This window comes from Myotis yumanensis, unplaced genomic scaffold (assembly GCF_028538775.1).
Source record: "Myotis yumanensis isolate MYYU_CA2020_CCGP unplaced genomic scaffold, mMyoYum1.0.hap1 SCAF_9, whole genome shotgun sequence".
Lineage (NCBI taxonomy): Eukaryota > Metazoa > Chordata > Mammalia > Chiroptera > Vespertilionidae > Myotis > Myotis yumanensis.
The window spans coordinates 11,230,597-11,243,276 of NW_027223760.1; the positions used below are offsets into that span (position 1 = coordinate 11,230,597).

At 37.1% G+C, this 12,680-nt stretch overlaps 1 protein-coding gene across 4 annotated transcripts in view; it reads right to left on the reverse strand.

Moving 5' to 3' along the window:
* Positions 1-12,680, reverse strand: part of ASZ1 (ankyrin repeat, SAM and basic leucine zipper domain containing 1) — an 86,050-nt gene continuing 73,370 nt past the window's right edge. For all 4 annotated transcript variants that reach the window (XM_070424973.1, XM_070424971.1, XM_070424974.1 and 1 more), the window contains 2 exons: positions 4,073-4,186; positions 1-477 (listed from right to left, as the gene is read on the reverse strand). In XM_070424973.1, coding sequence (XP_070281074.1) covers positions 325-477; positions 4,073-4,186 — 267 coding nt within the window. In that variant the 3' untranslated portion in view covers positions 1-324. The remainder of the gene's footprint in view (positions 478-4,072; positions 4,187-12,680) is intronic.

Genomic DNA, 12,680 nt, shown 5'->3' on the forward strand with positions numbered 1-12,680 from the left:
TATAGGATTCACTGTGACAAACAGTTTTTAAATGTCAATGAATATCAGATGAAACTTTTATTTTGAATGTGATTTAGAGTCATAGGATCAAATTTAAGAATAACTTACTGCTTGATCAAAATTACCATAAAATGTAACAAATTATATTTTAACTCAAAGTCACAAACCACTTTCTAAAGAAAAATTCCATACTCTATGCTATCATAATTTTTCCTGTGGAATACTGGCAAAGAATGTAGTTTTATTGAGCCACAAATGGTTAAAAGTAACATTTTAAGGTTATTTAAATAAAATATACATACAATAGTAAAATAAATATTAAGATTATTTTCTTTGGAAAGTTAGCTTGCAAATGAAAAGAAGAAATCCAAATCCGCATACTGTAATAGCCGTCCTCTTCAAAATTCTATTATTCCATGTAGATACTTCTTCTATTAATGGTATATGAGTTGGATCATTTTCTCTTTCGTTTTGCAACTAATATTTTGCATGGGGGAAAAAGGAGTTAATGTACATGTAGTACACTGAAAACAGAAATATATTTGATCTAAAAATATAATAATATATCCATGTTAATGCATGATTTAGATGTAGCCAGTGCAAAATTCTTATGTAAGATTTAAAGTGACCACATATGTCTTTAGTCTTTCTTTCACCAGGATTCATTATAGTAAACCATTAGTTTCACATTAAAAATAAATGTTCTTATAGTTATTATATTTTAATATGTTTCTGTCATAAGATAAAGTTTCTTTAATATTAACATTTCTATTTCTACCTAAGAAATGATAATTGCATTTTTCCTTCTGTATTAAATATCACTTGGTTTCTTATAAAAAAGTTAATTGTTCTTATAACGTATCTACAATATATAAATCTTAACAAAAGCTGTAAGATATGATGCTAATGCTAGAAGTTTAATCCTTTATTTAAATATAATTGAGGAACAAACATTAATAAAAACCTAAGTGGTTTTTCTAGCACTTTTCCGCAATGAAAGTACATGACCCAGTTTCTCAGCTTCTATACACAGACCTTACTTGCTAAAATGTCCCCCAAATCGTGTGTGTGTGGGGGGGGGGGGGGGAGAAAGGAAGGGAAGAAGGGGACATGGAGAGGGAGGGAGAGGGAGAGAGAGAGGAGACAGTTGTTGGTGGAGGAGTAGAAGAGAGAAAATGAACAGAAACCAAAAGATTCTTGAAAGATAAAAATAATCAGGCACATTTATAGAGCAATATTTACTAAAAGCATCCTGTGCTGGAGTGGTGACAAATACTTTCATCATTAGCAAGAATAACTACTTCTAAAATCTACAGTATAAATATTTAATTTTAAAAGCCTGCAAAATTAATTTTCAATTTATAGTAGAAACAGACATCAGTGCCAATCTCATTAATACTGTATTCTTGGTCTAACTTCCAAATGGCTTCATTCAGCAACAGATTCCTTTTTGACACTGATGTTCCATTTACTGAATCCTGAGACAGTAATTCCTTTTATTAACCAATTACTTAGAATGACCCTTCCTGACAGGAGCTTGTCAGTGTGTTGGTTTGAAAGAGAGTGATGTGGTGCTAAAGTCCAGTCTTGACCTCTCCTACCCTCTCTCTGTTATCTCCATATACTTATGGTAACTCATATGGTTCTTTTAAAAATTCCCTTCAGTTATTATTGGTAAACTTTCAAATTTCATAAGCTAAATAGGCATGATAACATATTTCCAAATTTGGAAGCTCTTAAGTTCTTTAAATAAAATTTCACTATGGTGATTAAGACTAATTCAGGAAAAAAACAAAAAACAAAAAACAATGCACTAGCTTGATCCAAAATTAACTTCCCTGCCCAAAGAACTGTATAAGCTATTATTATAAACCAAGGCTAGTCCTCACATAGAAATGTACAGATTCAAGATAAAGAGGGTCACAGAAAAAAAGTCTATTTAGCTAAAGAAAGCTGAAATTTGTTTATAGTCACATTAAAATAAATACAATACTTGATTTGATTATTTATGTTTTAGAGTCAAAGTCACCCCTAGAGCAGTATTTCTTAATTTCAACCCTTTAAGAAAAATCTGGTGTCTCTCTAATTTCATCTCAATCTTCCACCCCCGCGCCCAAAATGTTTTCATTTCATCTTGAAGAAATCAAATAATTGAGGCAAAGATGTCTTAGGGAATTTCCCACACTAAACATTAAAGGTTGATGCTTTGCAGGAGATATTTTTACATAACTCCTTCCCAATTTCCCTTGGATTCCCATGGAAAACACCATACTAAGTAAAATCAGTATTATTTTCCAGATGATGCAAGTAGTGAAGATGAACAATGTTATAATTTTCATGTTTTTAGCAAGTCAGGCTCTCTATAGCCTGTGTAGCACAATTAGCCTGACATACAGAATGCATTCTTAATTTTGTTGAATAAATAAATGTAAGAGATAATATAACTTCTATGATGCCTCGTTCTCTGGAATGGAGGTAGCCTCTATAATAATTTTGAAATAGATTGCTTATTTGCTCCATTTAAAATATCTTTATTTTCCTATTTTTTGTAGAATTTGCTTCTCAATTTTCTGCTCACTTTTTAAAAAGACTCCTTTTGACTGAACATATCTTTGTTAATAGCTAGAATGACAATTACTTGGAACATGTATCAAATTTATTGAGAGGAAAACTTTTTTTAAAATACATTTTATTGATTTTAGAGAGGAAGGGAGAGGAAGAGAGAGACAGAAACATCAACAATGAGAGAGAACCATTGATTGGCTGCCTCCTGCACGACCCCCAGTGGGGATGGAGCCCGCAACCCAGGCATGTGCCCCTGGCCGGAATAGAACCCGGGACCCTTGTTTGCAGGCTGACGCTCTATCCACTGAGCCAAACCAGCTAGGGTGAGGAAAACTTTTTTTTATGAAAATATGAAATAATTTATAAGTTGATGCTATAAAATTTAATCCATAATTTAATGTTCACATCATATATTCAAAAACTTTATTTAACAAATACATTTCATACCTATTAACTTGAAGAACTCAGAATAGAGTTCTTTAGTCAGGTAAAAGTGTTTTCCTTTGTTAACTCTCTTCAAAAGAGTTCCCAATTTCAGCAGCTTAGATTTTGTTACAGCCTATTTTCTGAAAGGGGGAAAATCACCTGTCTTTGAATCCAGATATATACTTCTATGTGAGTATAGAAACAATAACAATTAAAAAAGCCACATACTTTTTTTAAAAGTTAAATTATAAAAGATATTATAGAAAGTCTAAAAAGTAGAACGAATAGCCCAGCCAGTGTGGGTCAGTGGTTGAGTGTTGACCTATGAGCCAGGAGGTCATGGTTCTATTTTCTGTCAGGGCACATGCCCAGGTTGTGGGTTGCATCCCCAGAGTGGGGCGTGTAGGAGGCAGCCAATCTCTCATCATTGATGTTTCTCTCTCCCTCTCCCGTCTCTGAAATAAAAATATATTTTAAAAACCAGAAAAAGTATTTTTATCCACAATCCTATCTCATTAACACAGCTAATGAACTTTCATTTTGGTAATTTTTTATCTGCATATTTACATATAAGTAAAACTTACAAATATAACTTCATATCTTTAACAAGCTGATATTTCATTTTCATTATTTTCTCAACTGGCTGCATATCATTATATTAAGTGTAAAATAATTTATTCATTTTGCTAATATAGGACACTCATGGTACATACAATTTTGGATTCATTAAACTATTATTGAAAGATACAAATATTTTTATGGTTCTTAGCACATCTTGTCAAACTGTTTCTAAAAGGGATTGTGATGCCTGTTTCATATGAAACTATAAGTTTTGTGAACTCTAACCAGAAATGGGTAAATACACTTATCCCTGCTAATGTAAAAGATGAAAATGATCTATCATTGTTTTTTAGCATGCATTTCTTTGATGAATATTTGTTTCCTACATATACTTCTTCCTTTGGAAACTGTCTCTTTCCAACTGTTTAGAGGTAGCTTATGTTGCTCTTGTCAGAATTACTCCATTGTCCAACATACTATCCTACAAATTATTTCCCCCATTTTTATGCTAAATATATACCTTCTGAATTAAGTCTTTTAGTTTGCAGACCTCTTCACTCAAATCTTCAACATTGCTAACCAGTTCTTCACAAACTGAAGTGAAATTCTGAGGCGAAGCCCATTCAAGTACTATCTGTCAATATTTTCAAAAGTTGCATGTTAAATAATAGAAAACAACTTCCACAACGTCATATCCACAAAAATTATACAGCATTAAATTATTTAACCGAAAAGCATTTTTTTTCAGGATAAATCCTAACACCGAAAAGAAGTCAGTAACGTTATACAAATAGTCAAACCCAGTTTCTTGAATGAATTTACTAAATATATGTAGTACATATAATTTTATGGAGACTAACATTAGTAATAATGATATTTATGATGAAAAATAAATTCATGAAAGTTTGAAGAATGACATAATTCCCATATTAATGTTATAAAAATTATAGGAAAACAAGTACATTAAAATGTTTACCCTATAAAGTAAAAAGCTATAAAGCTAAAGCCAAATCACATAAAAAAAAAAACCTCTACAAAACAGGTTTGCTTTTATGGGTCACTTACATTTTCTCTATTTAAAATTTCCAGTCTCCTCCCACAACCATATCAAAATTACTACTAAACTACAGAACCACCAACATTAGAAACTGCCTGAAGTCTGACTGAATGGAAATTCTTCAACTAGGAATTTAAGAAGAAGCCACATGAAGACTAGTAAAAGGGGCAGAGACTCGGAATGGGATGGTCTTACCAGTGGTTCTCAACCTTCCTAATGCCGCGACCCTTTAATACAGTTCCTCATGTTGTGGTGACCCCCAACCATAAAATTATTTTCGTTGCTACTTCATAACTGTAATTTTGCTATTGTTATGAATCATAATGTAAATATCTGATATGCAGGATGTATTTAGGCGAACCCTGTGAAAGGGTTGTTCGATCCCCAAAGAGGTCATGACCCACAGGTTGAGAACCGCTGTCTTACACCCATGTGTAGCAGACAAAAATTGGCAGGGATATATTGGCTGCAGAGGTCCCTGCTGAGGAGCAAGGTATTCCAGCCCCACACCAGGCCCCCAATCCAGGAAAAGAAGACCCTGCAAAAATCAGCAGGGGCCCTAGTGGGGTAGCTCAGTTGGTTAGAACATTGTCCTGACATGCCAAGGTGTGGGTTCAATCCCTGGTTAGAGCACATAGAAGAATCAACCAATGATTGCATAAAATAAGTGGAACAACAAATGGATGTTTCTCTCTCCCTTCCTCTCTAAAACCAATAAAAAAATAAATCAAAAATTAAAAGCTGGGATGGAGGATGAGGGGGACAGAGTTGCTGAAGTCCCAGGCAGTTCCTTTTAAAGGGTCTGCATACAGACTTATTGAGACTCACTCTTTCTGAATTCCAGCACTGGGGCAGCAGCTCAAAAGGCACCAGAGACATAGAAGGAAGAACTGGATTGTCCACCATCAGGGCAAGAGCTAGAGGGGCAACTCTATCCCAGAGAGAAGTACTGGCAGAGGTTATCATTCCTTTGATGAGCCCACCCCCCAGAGAGCCAGTAGGCAGGCACCATATCTAAGACTCCAACAAACTGCCTCACCTGTTTGCTCCACCCTGGTAATTCACCGAGACTCTGCCCGATGCAACTTTGGGGCCCACCCAAGCTGTTTCCTGGGGTTTTTCCAAACGAATGACCTATTTTGGCTCATGCCTCAGATTTTTCTAAAATCTCACAAATAAGCAGCACCTGGCATCAGGGAGCCTGTACCTCTTGCAAAGTGGCCCTAGGCCCAGAACTAGCCACAGCTGGCCTTAGTTCACAGCTTGGCCTCTCCTGGGCACCTCTAAGCACAGAACAGACACCAGCCATCTGCAGACTGCTTTATAGCTCATGCTGGGTGGACCTAGGCCGGTGATGGCGAACCTTTTGAGCTTGGCATGTCAGCATTTTGAAAAACCCTAACTTAACTCTGGTGCCGTGTCACATATAGAAATTTTTTGATATTTGCAACCATAGTATAAAAAAGATTTATATTTTTGATATTTATTTTATATATTTAAATGCCATTTAACGAAGAAAAATCAACCAAAAAAATGAGTTTGCGTGTCATAGGTTAGCCATCCCTGACCTAGGCAGAACATAGGCAGCAGCTGATTGTGGCTTGCACCTCTAGGGAGGCCTCAGAGCCAGTACAACTTTAGACAGCATCAACACACCACCACCCTATCACCTCCACAAGCAACACACTGAATGGGTGGACTCAGCGGGCACCAGAGACCCAACGAATAAGTTCTGCTCAATGGGGTGAGCCCCAGCACAGCTGATCCTGCACAGTGGTCAGAGGTCAGTCGTCATGGCAGCCCTTGCAGCTGATTGACCTAGGTCAGTGGTCGGCAAACTGCAGCTCGCAAGCCACATGCGGCTCTTTGGCCCCTTGAGTGTGGCTCTTCCACAAAATACCACGTGCGAGCGTGCATGTACAGTGCGACTGAAACTTTGTGGCCATGCACAGAAGTCGGTATTTTGTGGAAGAGCCACACTCAAGGGGCCAAAGAGCCGCATGTGGCTCGAGAGCCGCAGTTTGCTGACCACTGACCTAGGGGTAAATCCCTCCTATTAATGTGTGGATAGCAATAAAGGATCAACTACAAGAGGAGGGTGTATGTATACAGCCCACATGGGGGGGTACATCTTGAGTGCCCAGTTTGGGTGATCAAAGAGGCTGTGCCACTGGATCCTACAGAATACCTACTACATTAGGCCACTCTATTATGCCTGAGAAATGTAACAGCTCTACCTAATAAATAAAAACAAACACAGGGAGGCTTGCAAAATAGAAACATGTCCCAAATGAAAGAACAAAACAAAACTATGGAAAAAGAACTAAAAAAAAAAAAAAGTGAAGACAAGCGACCTATCAGATGCAGAATTCAAAACATTGGTTATAAGGATGTTCGATGAACTTAGTGAGAGTTTCAACAGCATTAAAAAGGACAGTCAGAAATGAAGGATGCAATAACTGAAGAATAATTTTCAGGGAATCAACAATAGAGTAATAGATGAAGTTGATAATGAATCAAATCAATGATTTGGAATACAAGGAAACAAAAAACACCCAATCAGAACAGAAAAGGAAAAAAGACTCCAAAAATATGAAGAGAGTATAATAAGGAGCGTATGAGACCACTTTAAGTGTACAGTAAAACCTCAATATAATGGATTAATTTGAACAAGGAGGTGTCCATTATAAGAGTTAGTTCATTATGTAATAAAATAGGTTTTCCAAATGCATATGTTAAAAAATTGACAAATTAGCCTACTGGTTTTTACTTATGTAGACATGTCTGTGTAATTAAAATTACACAGAAAGTGTAAACAAGTACATTAAAATGTATGAAAAGTTTAATTCCACAGACAAGTTTCCTATATGCATTACAAAAATTTTTAATGTATACTGAATAGGTCAACTAACTCCATGCATTCACCAGTCACAGCAAGTAAACAAATACACACAGCTGGAGCGTGGCCTAGTGCACATTAAAACTGCTGCAGAAAGTAATGCCATGGGACAACAGAACCAATCACCACAGACAAAGTGGTGTGATCATGTGCCAATCATTCTACAAACATTGTTTACAAGTGGTGCCTCATTATTAAATATATAGATTATAGCCTGACAGGCATGGCTCAGTGGTTGAGTATCCACCTAGGAACCAGGAGGTCACAGTTCGATTCCTAGTCAGGGCACTTGCCCAGGTTGTGGACTCAATTCCCTGTAAGGGTCGTGTGGGAGGCAGCCAATCAATGATTCTCTCTCATCATTGATGTTTCTCTCTCTCTCTCTACCCCTTCCTCTCTAAAATAAATAAAAGTATATTTTTAAAAATATGTAAATATATAGACTATAATTGTAGATATATAATATTTATTTATGTCAGTGAAATTACTACATGTTTTTCCAAAATATGGTCTATTTGTAAAATTTGTTTAAAATAACAGTGAATTAATAACAAAAAATTTACCTATTATTTTAATTATGAGCAAATCTTGGTAAAAAGCATTTTAAAATTAACAGGGTATTAATTTTCACATATAACATATGGACTAGAAATTTTATTCATTAAATTAAAAGTCCATTAAATTGAGGTCCACAAAATCAAGGGTTTACTGTATTAACATTTGCATCATGAGGCTGCCAAAAGGAAAAGAGAGCAAGAAATTGAAAACTTCTTTGAAAAAATAATGACAGAAAACTTACCATACCGGGTAAAGGATATAAACATACAAGTCCAGAAAGCACAGAGAGGCCTACACAGATGAACCCAAAGAGATACATACCAAGACACATCATAATTAAAATGCAAAAGACTAAAGACAATGAGAGAATCTTAAAAGTAGCAAAAGAGAAGCTGTTAGTAATCAACAAAGGAGATTCCATAAGGCTGGCAGTTGATTTCTCATCAGAAACCTTTCAGTCCAGAAAGGATTGGCAAGAAATATTCAAAGTGAAAAAAAGCAAAGAACCTACAACCAAGATTATTCTAACCAGTAGTTATCATTTAGATTTGAAGGACTGATAAAGAGCTTCCCATACAAAGAAGGCTAAAGGAATTAGTCATCACCAAATCAGTATTATATGAAATGTTAATATTTTTTAAGAAGAAGAAAAAGATGAAAAATATGAACAATAGGTACTGAGAGAGGATTAGAAGATGTCAGCAGAATAGGTAGACCTTTCTCCCCACCCCCCCCCCCGCCAGAATCAACTGTAATTAAAACTAAATTGGGGAATATTCACCATGAAATACCAGTTGAAGACTGCCTGAAGAGAAGACATTTAAACAGGAAGGGCAGAAGCCACTTGAGACTGGTAGGAAGGGCGGGAAAGTGAGAGGTGCTGGCCCAGCTCTCAGGAGCGCTGGGCCAAAAGTGAGGAACCCTTGCCCCAGCAGGAGAGGGGATGGACATGAGGCAGAGCTCACCAGCCCAGACAGCCAGAGCTGGGAACAGTTGCCCATGCAGCAGCCTGAGCAGCTCAGAGACAAAGCCACTTTCTTTAAAGGGTTGGTGCACAGAACTCTCATTCTTAGACATTCCCCCTACGTTTCAGCAGAGGGAAGACAGTGCAGACTAGAGTTACCTGAGGAGAGACAGTGCATTTGGGGAGAGTCACAGGGAAGGTGGCTGTGGGGATACCTGTGCTGAGTTCCCCGCCATGCCCCAACCCCCATATCACAGCAACCATTTTTCCTTAGAGGCATAAGCCCCTCTCAACAGCAGAAGCCTGGGGAAAGGCAAACACCCAACCTCCTGGTATATAGCTCACCCCACCTTAAGGAATCCCACTCACTGCACCCTCTGGAATCCAGCAACCCTGCAGCAGTCTCAGGGGGCAGTAGTCTCAGGAAGCATCAGTAGCTGGCTTTGGGATAGGGACACTCCTCCCACTTTCCAGGGAACCTGGCTGGTGCTTCCGTGTTACAGGAGAGCTAACAGAAACTCCTGGATTCCAGCAGACACCCACAGCCTAAGAGGGACTTCACCCAACCGAGGGCAAGGGAATAATAATGGTACACAACCACCTTCTTCTCTGAAGTCTAAACATTTGCTGACACACCATAGGTCCCTGTGCTACTAAGAAACAAGCACTGGAGCTCAATTTGGCACCTCCCATGGGCAGCCAAGCCCAGGGGAGGCAGCCATAAGCTGTAGATTGCTTCAAAGCTTTGAAAAGGGCATGGAGGGCCAGCTTCTGACTGTTAGCACAAAAGAACCTCTAGGGAGGCTTAAAATAAGCATACAAAAAAAAAGTTAGCCTCAGACAACGTGAGAACAGGATCCAAAGGGAAATCCTAGCAGGCACTAAAATCTGCTGAAACAAACTTCACATACTGATTTTTTTTGGTGTTTGTTTTTCCACTATTATCTTTAATTTTTCTTTTTTATTGCTTTGGTATTATTATTATCATTTTTCTCTTTTCCCTTTTCTCTCCTCTCTTTCATATCTCTTAGCTGCCTCTTTTCTTACTCTATGTTTTTTCTTTTGCTGAATATTCCTCTTCTTTTTACCTTTCTATACTTTTTTCTTTTTTCATTCTTTTTTACTGTTTTCCTTTCCCCCACTCTATTCTTATTTTTTCTCTCCCTTCTTTCCTTTCAGAATCTTTCCTCTTCCTCTCTTCTCTACCATTCTTTTCATTTTTATTACTACTTTATTTCATTCTTTTTCATTTATACTCATTCTCTTTTCTCTTTAATAATTCTCTTTTGTAGTTGTTTTTCTTTTTAAATATGTTGTTACTGATTTTAGAGAGAGGAAGGGAGAGGGAGAGAAACTTCGATAAAAGATAGAAACACAGATCAGCTGTCTCCTTGCAGGCCCTCTATGGGGGATGGAGCCCACAACCGGGTTTGTGCCCTGAATAAGAATTGAACCAGTGACTTTGTGGTGCATGGGACAACCAATTGAGCCATACTGGGAAGGGCTCCTTGTAGTTGTTTTTGCTGCTGTTGTTGGGTACTTCTGTATGTTTTTTATTGTTTCCAGTTTTGTTTTATTTTGTCCTATCAACATGTGTACAACAGCTCTAAAAATGTTGTCTGAAATGAGCGTCACAGCCAGCCTGAGAGGAGATCCTACCAATGTAAAGAACAATGACAATCAAGACCCAATTACAACAGGAGAGCTCAAATAACCCACAAAAGAGTCATTCCTAGAGCACCCACTTCAGGAGTTCAAGGAGAAAGCACCTGTGTCCTACAGGACATATACTACACAAGGCCACTCCACAATAATGAGAGTCATTGTAGGTATGTCTAATACATAAAAACAAACACAAACCGACAACTAAAATAGGGAGACAAAGAAATAACCACCAAATGAATGAAAAGGAGGACTCTCCAGAAAAAACACATACAAAATGAGATGGAAGTAAGACAGAGTTCAGAGTAATGGTTATAAGGATGCTGAAGAAACTTAGTGAGAACTACAAGCAACTTAGTGGGAACTACAGCAGCAAAAACAGTAACATAGAAACCATGAATAAGAACCAATAAAAAATGAATAATACTATACCTGATATCAAGAATACATGAAAGAAATTAAAAGCGGGCTTGATGAAACAAAAGATTTAATCAGCAATTTGGGAGACAAGGTAAAAAAAATCAATTATAAAAGCAAAAAAAAAAAAACAACACACTTAAAAAGCAAAATGAGAGTTTAAGGGCAGTTTGGGACACCATGAAACAGAACAACACCTGCATTATAGGGGTACCAGAAGCAGAAGAATCTGAGCAAGGAATAGAAAACCTGTTTGAAGAAATAATGACAGAAAACTTCCCTAACTTTGTGAAGGGAAAAATTATACAAGTTCAGGAAGCACAGAGAGTCCCAATAAAGATGAACACAAAGAAACCCATACCAAGACACACCATAATTAAAATGGCAAATGCTAAAGACAGAGAAAATCTTAAGGGCATCAAGAGAGAGACAGTCAATAACCTACAAGTGAGCTACAATAAGGCTGTCAACTGATTTCTCAACAGAAACATCATAGGGCAAAGGGAATGGCATGGAGTATTCAAAGTGATAAAAAGTAAGGATCTGAATCTAAGACTACTCTATCCAGCAAGGCTAAAATTCAAAATTGAAGGTGGACTGAAGAGTTTCCCAGACAAGAGAAAGTCTGAAAGAGTTTATTACCACAAAATCAGAATTGCAAGAAATATGAAAGTGAAGGGATGGAAGAGTATTCCATACAAATGGAACTGAAAAATAAGCTGGGGTAGGATTGCTTATATCTGACTAAATAGACTTCAAAATAGTCCATAAAAAGAGACAAAGATGGAAGGTCACTACATAATACTAAAAGGGATCACTCCAAAAAGATGATGTAACACTAGTAAACATATATGCACCCAATATAGAAGCAGCTAAATATATATCCTACATAATAAAGAGCTAATATGCTAATTAGACTAGACAGCATAGCAACTGTCCAGACGACCTTCTGTACAATCTTCCAGATGAAGCCGGGGCTGCGAGGGCCAAGGCAGCCAGATCTGCAAGGGCCAAGACTCTTGCATGAATTTAGTGCATCTGGCCTCTAGTAGATATATAAAATAACTCATGAAGGATTTTAAGGGAGAGATAGACAGCAATACAATCATAGTAGAGGACCTGAACTCCCCACTGATATCACTGCACAGGTGTTCTAGATAAAAAAAACAACAAAGAAAAAGTGACCTAAATGACACAGTTGATCAGATTGATTCAACTGGTATTTGCTGAACATTTAATCCCAAAGCAGCAGAATAAATATTATTCTTAAGTGCATTGGGGCATTCTCAAAGATAGACCACATGTTAGGATACAAAATATGTCTTTACAAGTTCAAGAAGACTGAAGTTATATTAAGGAACTTCTTGGATCACACCACATGAAACTAGAAATCAACTACAATAAAAAAAAAACCCTCAAAAACATTCAAACACATGGAGGCCAAATAGTATGCTATTAAACAATGTTTGGGTTACAAATGAGATAAAAAAAATTAAAAAAAAAACATCCTGGAAACAAATGGAAATGAACACACAACAACCCAAATATTTATGGGAAACAGCGAAAGCAGT